Here is a 10,167-nt window from a genome sequence, read left to right on the forward strand (position 1 = left end):
GAAGCCTCAGTGGAAATATACTATGTGAATACTGTGTGCAACAAAAACGCGGGGTCAACCAGATTAAGAACAGAGGCATCCTGTTATGTCCAAACTGATAAGCCACAAGGTTGCAGAACTCATTATTCTCACACTAAATCACCCACCAAGCAGGCGCAACAGTTCACAAGGGCAGTCTTGTGAGTGAAACCAGATAAGGAAGTGAGTGAAAGCAAATAAGGAAGTAACAAAAGCGCGCCGAAGGCTAACCTAAGAATGCTAGGGTAGCAACGGCAGATTACACCACAAGAAAGCAGCGAAGGTGGGGGCTCCGCTAGGAACAGTATATAAGCAGGATGTATTCAGTACTCGAGGCTCTCTTCAACTGGGATCTTACACTGACGAGCTTGTCACGGTGAGAACTCAAGAAGGAGTCCAAGGCGCTTTGTGGTATAGTATCAGATTGATGTATCTTTGTTGAACTGTGTAATAAAGTGCTTATTTGAAGAAACAATCCATTGGAGTGCAAAGTCTAGTTTTGTACAGCTAACAGAGAATAGTGTCTAGGACACAATTCCTTTTCCCTCAGAACTAAGAACGGTCATCGGCAGATCCGGACAGCGACCCCGCTCTAGCCATATCCAAACGATCTGCGCGGAGGACGGACCTGGTCCGGTAGACTCCAACAGTGCTGGCGTCCGAAACCTTACGCCGACCCCCGGTGCTTTTCACTGCGTTGGCCGTTTTAGACGAGGCTGAGGATGATTTGACCGCCGGTTTGCTCTTATCCGCTTTACCTTCCTTTCCAGCGAGACTTCCCACGGGGCTGCGCCGGGAAATGCGGCTGCCCGGGTGAATGCCTCCCGGCTTGACGCTCAGAGTCGGGGTCCCAATCCCTCCGTGAATCTTGGTGAGCGACCAACCGGGTACATCCTTCGGTCTGGCCGGGGAGGGTACAATACGCTCCTGACGACGACCGTTTTCTTTTGTTGGAAACCACTGGTGCATTGCACGCCATGTTGTTTGCAGCTGTATTAAGCTTTGGCCCAGGAAGCCGTACCCACACAGTGACGTCACTGGGAAAGTCCCGGATCGATGGAAGTGCCCAAGGTCATTAGGCGCGTATTTCAAAAAATAAATGTGCGTATCTCGATCGTTTACATTGGAAATAGACTAGATAAATACATTTCCTAATGGGAATATTGTCGCATGGAAAGCAGTTTGAAAAGTGTTTCCATTACCCTTTAAGCTTCTTTTAAATGTTGATAAAACCAAGGTAATGCTATTTTCAAAAGCTAAAAAGACACCAGAGCCTGTTTTAGATATTGTTACTATGCAAGGACAAGTACTTGAAGTGGTTACCTGTTATAAATACCTAGGTATCTGGCTTGATGATTGTCTTACTTTTAAACTTCATGTCAATAAAAAGCTGAGGGTTAGACTAGGTTTCTTTTTCAGAAACAAGTCCTGTTTCTCACTTGAGGCCAGGAAAAGGCTACTCACTGTGACCTTTTTACCTGTGCTGGACTATGGTGATTTGTTGTATATGAATGCACCTGCCTATTGCCTGAACTAGTTAGATGCCGCCTATCACAGCGCACTGATATTTGTCACAAATTTTAAAGCACTTACTCATCACTGTACCCTGTATGCCAAGGCAGGTTTGCCATCACGAGGCTCAGTCATTGGTACACGTTTATTTATAAAGCCATGATGGGTAAACTACCGTATTATATCTGCTCTCTGATAACACAGAGAGTTGCAAGCAGCTATTGTCTGAGATCGCATGATGTAGTATTGTTAGATGTGCCAAGAGCAAGGACTGTCTTAGGTAAGACAGCTTTTATGTGCGCAGCTCCACTTGCTTGGAACTATCTTCAGCAAGAATTGAAACTGAGCAATCTCATTCCTCTGCATGTTTTTAAAGCTAGGCTAAATGAAATGCTCGTTGATACTATGGCAGGGTTGCCAACTCTCACGCATCTGGCGTGTGACACACGCTTTCACTCTCAATCTCACGCTCTCACGCTGCCCAAACTATTCTCACGCCAAAAACAAAAATACCGAAGACTAGAAACGGGTTTGAAAACTTTTGTCACGTAGTGATCGTCTTCTCAATAGAACATCTTTGATAATGTCTTCTGGCCAATCAGAATCAAGATAACGGCGTGGTGTTGTTGCAGGAAGTCCTGACGGAGAATACTTTTACTGTAGTACTACATCTTTACAACATTACGTGTTGATAGAAATCAACACGTAATGAAATAAGACCCCACGGTTTGATGATTGATAGGTGTGTGGGCTGTCTTTCATCTTGACACACAGAACAATGGGGGCTATCCACCCTTATCCACAATGTAAAGTCATTCACAGCCTCTTCCCTCTTCTCTCTGTGAGGAGCAGCAGGTTCAGTTTTCAGAACAAAGTAACAAAAAACTAAAATGGCATTCATTTTTTTAAATATGTCGTGTAGTAATAGATTTATTTATTTTTCTTCTCAAGAGAGTACCAGAATGTGTATTTTATGTTAGTATTTCAAAAAATCTCCTGGGGGAGAATCCCCCCAGACCCCCCTGCAGGGGTTGGGTTTTCAGCATGTCAACTCTTTCACCTGTGGAGAAATTGCAGGATTGGCTCCAGGTCGCCCTTTTTAATTACTACAAGACAAATGTGCCTTTTTATTTCATACAGTTCAATTTGGATTGAGACAGGGAAATAATCTAAACCTCACGTGGCGTTTCACTGTCAAGGGGAGCGTGTATGTAATTACATTGCAAATACTGACTTGAGCCCCATCACTGTATGGGTTAGCCCTACCATAGATTACCCAACACAAATACTCGTATTGCGCATGCGCAGATCTAAGATCCAGTAGAAATTATAAAAAAGTAAAAGTCTGCTGCTTATTGTTCTACTAGGCCAACATAGAGTCAAAGAGTATATGAGAAGGAGAGTGTGTTAATTAATATATTTGGCAGTTTGGAGTAAGTCTGTAGATTTGTTTGTGTCTGTGTGTTTCATGTATAGGCCTCTCACGATAATGAATTTTGTTGGATACATTTTCCCGGAAATTATTGCGATAAACGATAATATTGTCGGCACCGTTGTATCATTTTAGACCACTGACATAATGATAATATATAATAATAATTCAAGTACATCCTTTCAAACTGCTAGTCACATCCTCATGTAAATGGCAATTTATCAAGTTCATTTTTATTTATCGTACGATAAGTCAATTAATTGCTTATCGCGACAGGCACACAATAAAAATGTGTTTGACTTTCATTAGTGAATGAAACTTTGTGCCCTTTATAGTCTGTGTCCAATATTGTGTATTTGTATATATTGTATATATATCCTATATATATACTAAGGTCCCGCTGCTGACACGATAGCAGTCATTTCGTGCGCCTATGTGTAATTAAACCCATGATATCAAAATCTCACTCCAGCCAGGTACCCAAAGTTGGCAACCCTGACTATGGGCACTTGTAAATGTCTATAACTATGTAAATGTATCCTGTAAATATAATGTATGATGTCCTTTATTGTTTTATGTTTCATGTGGAACCTATATGCTGCAGGTCTCCCTTGAAAAAGAGATCTATGATCTCAATGGGACCAATCTCGTTAAATAAAGGTTTGAAATTAAATGAAATATGCACCGAAATGAGAAGGTTTAAAATGGTTTAGTTTTATTTTGAAAGTGGTTAAATGAAGGGGATGTTGTTTCATTTAAATTAAGGGGAGTTCTAATGGGGATTAAGTGATATGTGTGTAAGTAATATGATGTTTAAGTATGGTGGTTAAATTATGAGGTGATTAAGATGGTTTGATAATAGTTGTGGTGAAGGTGGCTAAGTGTGTAATATTGTTCTGGCTAAATATATAGTTTATAATGTTTTAAGTATATATTTCAAAGTGATTTGAAGTTTGAAATGTGTGAGTTAGTTACTTTTAACACTTGCAGTGCTGAAAAAGCTCTAAGGACGGTGTTCTTTAAGGGAGTTGATTGCATGCACTCTAGTTGGAGTTAATTACACTTCCGGTTTTAGTGTGCCTTTTTTCTTCATCTCATGGCGGAGAACAACCTGTGTCTGGAAGGGGAGCCTACATTATTTCAAAAAGGTAAGGACCAGGTATATTCAATCATTTATGCTGATCATTTTTGTATTAAAAGTATGTATAAACGTCACGTAGGGTGTGACTCAAATGTGTCAAGGCTGGTGTGGAGGCTTTTGCTCGTATGACTCTCACTAGTATTACATTGCACAAAGTCATGTGAATTTGCATGCAGCCATGACCATAAGCGGGAAATCAGGTGGAGATGAGTTGCAGCTGTGTTAGTCAAAACTTTCCAAAAACGCCATTGAGTTCAGTCAGCGCAAGTGACTAAGGTAAAGATAGATAGCTACTGATGTTGGAACGGTTATTACAATTTTCAATAATATTCGTTTTACGTTGTCTTCTCTTGTTCTTACCACTCATGGTCTTGCTGCTAGCTAGCTCTATGCTAACGCTAGTTCGATGCTATCGCTAGCACTATGCTAACGCCCCGTTTTTTAACTAGCTTGTTAACTTGCTCACTGGCTATGGTAATTAGCTAACCAGTGGCGAGCCGTCAGGGCCCTCTAGGCCCTCTGTGAGGGTCTAAGATATTCTAAAAAATAATATTAAAAAAAAAATGTTTTTTTTTAAATATTATTTTTTAGATTTTTTTGTTGTTACATTTTTCATTAGTTTTACCAAAATAACTTGATTTAATTGTATTTAAAATAATATTTCCAAAGAAATAAATCCTTCGAATCTGCCTGTTCAGTTTCTGTTGGAATGTGAAGGGTTAAATGCCGAGTTATGTGAAGACGGGAGGGCTTGTTGGTCCCTCTCTACATTCACAGAGGGCCAGCTATAGTAACTCAACGAGAGAGTAATGTCAAATGACAGTACAATTGACCAATCATATCTTCCCTCTAAATAGGCGGGCTTTATTTTCGCGGACTTTATGACAAGTTCCGCCCGCTGTGAGGTCTATGCAAGTGGTGCAGTGACGCATCCTAAAACCCGGAAGTAAGCTTCGCTCGGATTCCCTCGACAGAAATCAATGGGATTTCTCCATAGGATTTTGGAAAATAGCTCGAAATAAGGTCTGTGGAAAACGAACCTGTTAGATAAATGCACGTTTTGTTCAGCCGGATAATATCCACATGTCTACCCTACTTTTATTATTTTCGAATCATAAATCTAATCGATAGATTTATGATGGATAGATTTATGATTAGCATAAGTTCGTTCATGATGGCTCACTTCAGTGATAGTGGTGACATCGTTGCGAAATTATTAACCGAGTCATTTTCAAGATTGAGTTAGCCTACAATGATAAACTGGAGTGGCAAAGGATCCGCTGAATGACCCGCAAGTGCTTCATCCAAAAGGACAGGAGGATGGACTTTGTGTTTAAAGGAGACCTATCATGCTATATTTAAATGATATAGTGTATGACCATACCTATATAAGGTATATTTATACATTTTATTTTTCAAAATACCAAACAGATCATTTTTTAGCCATGCCTCATAGCTCATTTTCGCTCTTTTCCAAGCCTGTCTTTGAAAATTCTGAGCAGCAGCTGACCACGCCCCCCTGCAGAAGAGCGGGGCATGAGCCGGTGAGAGTCACGTTAACATGCTTGCTGTGATTACGAGTGTGGAATAAACATGTAATCTCAGAGCAATGCATGTGTTCAAGCGTATTATCAATTTGATCCAGAGACTGACCCTGAAGCAGTGGAGGTTTTGGTGGAGGTGTAAAGATCTCGGTTGCAGCAGGACGTTTCTGAATGGTTAGTTGACAAGCTGTTGTTCCTATTTATTTTACTCTGTTACGATGATTGCTACTTATTCCGTTCATATTTTGGCTAATTAGCAAGAATGCTATGTGTACAGTTTATAACTTAGAGCTTGTAACGCAAAAACAGCGATACATATATATATTTATAAAGGGAGACATTCATATTTTCAGCATATATACAATGGCCTCATTGCGTTTATTAATAGTTTACACCCCTTTTCTTCCAACATCGTGCAACAACCGTTGGAAAGTTCAATAACTTAGAGTGATAAAAAGTATAACTCCAACAACACCTCAGTTGTCAGCAGTGTGTGTAGTTTCATGTGTTTTTAAAAGCTCAGTTATTGACTTCTTTCTACAGGTGTACATGTGCAAATTGCGCCACGATGCCTTCTGAACCGGAGAATGTGTGCTGCATGGCGATACCACAGGTAACATTTTTGATAGCTTCACTAAGTTGTCTGTTTAGAGAATGCATTTTTAACATGTCATTCAATATGTTTATCACACTAGGTGTCAAGACGGATTCAGGAACTTGAGGACTCTGTAACCTGGATTGGAGCCTGTGTGCCTGAATGTGTTCTCCCTGCAGAATGCATTTAATATTTACAGAGCTGAACATGGTGGACTACAGTTGAGGCAAATAGAGCAGTGAGTGGTTTGTTTGTTTTGACTGAAATTGTAAAACGAATGCTAATATTGTTCATGGAAATAAATACTGGTGTATATGGCTTTATGCAATCTTTCATTGTACATGTACTATTATATATATATATATATTATTACACAGCAATGGCATAACACACCCATGTGTACGACAAAAAAAGTCCACACACAACCTTAAGCTTTTGAAATCAAAATATTCTTTACCCATCCAAACATGAATAATCACGACACATTTGATATCAACTCGGAACTTTATTGTCAAAATCAACGGTTCTTTGAACCCATAAAAAAAAAAACGAAATGTACTTGTATTTTGTATAAATGACACAATATATTTTTTTAATGATTGCAGGCGTCACAGGTATCTAGCCTACAGAAGCTTTGTGAGCTGGTGCTGGGGCTTCCTTGGACGCAGGATCAGAGTGGTGATTCCGGCCTGCGTTGTCCTCAGGATTCGCAGGGAGTTTCCTGATCAGCGAAATGTGTATGTTGGGTTCAGACGGCAGCCAAATTGAACCGTGTAGCATACCCGGAGATGACCTCCTCCCTGTCAGGTCGCTCATATTGGGAACACAGGTCCTCTGGGATGGGTATCTTCAGAAGCTCCTGTGTGAATGGTGCAGGGTCCACAAAGACTTGGTCGAATATGAGGTCCATCAAGTTGGCCACGTAGCCTGTGCAATATTAAAAAAAGCACAAAAAAAATGTGGTTTAGATATGCATGTAAAAAACTGAAAGTTCTTTCTAATTTTTTTATTTGTAAATAGTTGTATAATAAATATTTTAAACACTTACGGAATGTGGGGTCAGTCTTTACTGGTTTTGCTCTGCATTCTCCCTTCCTGGCCTTTGGGAACTGCAGTTTATATAGAGGGTTTCCAGTGGATGTAGTGGCTTGTGCACGCTCAGCGTTTTCATTGTAGTGCAGGGCTGCCAGGTACAGTCTTTCATTTCCGCCATGAGGGAAAAAAAAGTAAATAATAGCAAAGAATGTACAAATTGTCACTAATTAGTAAGTAACTATGGTTTATTTTACCTGCACAACATTCCAAGAAATGGAAACACAACATTCTTTGGAGCAAAGCGCAGGATGACGGCATGGAATGACTCCAAAGATGAAGTCTGGTGGTGTGGGCTGAGTTTGGCCACAGCTTTCAAAATCCTCTTGGTTGAGAGAATTGTCTCCAGCTTGTGAAAGGCCGGCGTTCCTAAGAATTTGAAAATCAAAGTCATATTTGAATTGTCATGCTTTATAGATTGTGTCTGACAACATCCTGTATTCAATAGTTGTCCCCTACAAATATTTATAGAGGAGTAATGTAATATGGTTTATGAACAACATACCTGCAGCCATCCATTGGTATTGCGCAATGCGCAGTGGATGAAGGCACTTAGGGAACCATTTGGCCACTCTCTCAGGCCCGGTGGTGGAGGTTGCTGCAGTCCAGTATATGTGGTTTCTTATACTCTTCACCCACCCTCGAAGTTTTTCGCAGTCCTTCTTTTTTGCAGCCTTCTCCAGTTGCTTAGAAATCCCTAATAAATACATTTAACATGTAGTTAATATACATACAAGTTTACTCAAAATATTATTATATTATTATTATAGAAATTAACATAAATAAAAATACCTTTTTCTATGTGCCACACATCAAAGAATTGGGTGATGCTGCTTTCCCTTAGGAATTTCTGAATTTGCAGATGTCTGTCCGTGACAATACAGTCCAGAGTCACACCACGTTCCTTTAACAACTCCAGACTCCTTTTCAGGCCCTCTAACTCCATGTGGTAGCTTCCACCAACCTCATTGCTCTGTTATGACACATACAAATAACCATTGATACACACATTTTAAATATAACGTGCAAACAGTGTTAAAGAAAAAAACATTGATATTTCATTTCACCCCACTTACCTGAACCAACTGGAGGTCAACGACTTTGTTGTTCTTCAGGTCCATCATAGTGTAGCTTCCGAACTTTGCATAGTGGCCTGTGAAAATATGTTTTACAGTAATTACTTTTCTCTGCGGATGGTGAATTTGTATTTTTGCTTGTAGTGTTTAGCATATGTTTTTCAGGAACCATTAATTGAATAAATCACACATAGTGAAACCCCTTTCTGAAATGTAAAATGTGAATTATATAAAAAATACATACCTGGAGAGTCAGCCCTCATATCACCACCAACTATCACTTTCTCCTCTGCATGGAGCTTCTGTAGCATGCCTTCCTGTGATTTTTGCCAGTAAGAAACAATCGCTGGCTCAATGAACATCCTGGCATGCCTTCGGAAGGTGTTGTATTTGCATAGCTGCATATTCATTGTTTGAAGACCTAATGGTTGAAAGAAAACCGCAAGAATACATTTTAATCTCAAAGATCACCTGTAGATTTGTTGATGAGTCGATGAGGAGAACCTGGAAAGTGCAAATGAGCTGCCCTTTTTTAAACAGGGAAAGAGCTGAACATGTCATTATTTTATGTCATCATTTTCTCACTCTTGTTATTGTTACCTTGTCCTATCGTATTCAACAACAACATTTGCATTTTCAAACATTGGCAATACAATCTTCTGCAGTTAATTTACCTTTGAAAGTTTGTAGAAAGATGCTCTGTTGACATATGTTGCAACTGATAGCTGCAGGTTTCCAACTGGAGTACTCCCAAGAACAGGCTGGCTATTCCAGTTTCTTGTAAACTGACAATGGGGGCACAGCTGCTGCACTGATATGAATGTACCGATCCTTCTGGTTTGTATATTACACACACGCTTGCACACAGGACATGATTCAAAAAGCTCCATGAGGCAGGTCTCATAAACGATGGATGTGTTGATCGTCTGGGGTGGGTTTTGTTCTTGACCACTAAAACAAAAAAATAGAAGTTAATATCCATCACACAGATTGTTGCTTTAGAGATCTTTGGTGTTTCCCTATTATCAATGTTTGAATTATATTCAGCAAAAAATACAATACATAGACAAACTCACACATAGTGATATTTCAGTAACTTACGACATGGCTGTTGTTTCTGTAGCATTTGTTATGGATTCTGCTGGATCATAAGTTGCATCCTGGCCTTCGGAAAACACCAAAGAAGAGCTTCCCTCAAATGGATCTTCGTATTCCTCTTCAAGATCCACACGGGGCCTCTTTGGTGGTCTCTTTAAGGGGGTGGATGTTAAAAAGGGCACTGGCACTTCCAACGGAAGTGTTTCGACACCAACGCTTCTGCAGGGAATTTTAGCCTGGACAGCTGTAACATAATTGTATTTGACATTAAAAACAAAACAAAAGATAAAACAAAAATATTTTACAACAATTAGAAGCACACAAATTAAAGGCTACAACATCAGAATGTCAAGATGTATCCAAAGAACATTTGAAAAACGTGCTTCTAACCTGTACTTCGATGTGAACCAAGAGTCCTCGAGGATAGCTGTGTACGAACAGTACGGTACTTGGGTGGGTCAGTCTGACATGCAGAATCTGTCATCACAGGTAATCTGCTGGTAGCATGTGAGGTGCTGGCCTGTAAAGAAGAAAACAAAATCATCTCAATTTAGTATTCAGGATGAGAAAATACTATTTGGATAAATATCGTCTGAAATCCCAAAAGATGGGGGCTAAACCTCTCTATTTAGCAAAGCTCTTTGCTTAGCCTTTTCCAA

The 10,167-nt window shown here is 39.8% G+C and overlaps 1 protein-coding gene across 1 annotated transcript; it reads right to left on the reverse strand.

Annotated features, from left to right (window-relative positions):
* Positions 1-6,826: 6,826 nt before the first annotated feature.
* On the reverse strand, positions 6,827-9,242 carry LOC117554652. The gene is made up of 8 exons (XM_034229123.1): positions 9,085-9,242; positions 8,655-8,831; positions 8,411-8,487; positions 8,127-8,307; positions 7,840-8,031; positions 7,532-7,703; positions 7,291-7,439; positions 6,827-7,169 (listed from the first exon to the last, which is right to left on the reverse strand). The coding sequence occupies exons 2-8, from the start codon at positions 8,818-8,820 to the stop codon at positions 6,991-6,993; spliced, it is 1,116 nt and encodes a 371-aa protein (XP_034085014.1). The 5' UTR covers positions 8,821-8,831; positions 9,085-9,242; the 3' UTR covers positions 6,827-6,990.
* Positions 9,243-10,167: the final 925 nt, after the last annotated feature.

The sequence above is a fragment of the Gymnodraco acuticeps genome, unplaced genomic scaffold, assembly GCF_902827175.1.
Source record: "Gymnodraco acuticeps unplaced genomic scaffold, fGymAcu1.1, whole genome shotgun sequence".
Taxonomy (NCBI): Eukaryota; Metazoa; Chordata; class Actinopteri; order Perciformes; family Bathydraconidae; genus Gymnodraco; species Gymnodraco acuticeps.

What these genes read in the sequence shown, in the direction of transcription:
- LOC117554652 (XM_034229123.1), bottom strand. Translation starts at nt 8,820, where the DNA reads ATGAATATGCAGCTATGCAAATACAACACCTTCCGAAGGCATGCCAGG. An exon ending in TTGACCTCCAGTTGGTTCAG is followed by an intron (nt 8,308 to 8,410) that starts GTAAGTGGGGTG and finishes GTGTCATAACAG; the next exon opens with AGCAATGAGGTTGGTGGAAG. An exon ending in AAAGACTGACCCCACATTCC is followed by an intron (nt 7,170 to 7,290) that starts GTAAGTGTTTAA and finishes AATATTGCACAG; the next exon opens with GCTACGTGGCCAACTTGATG.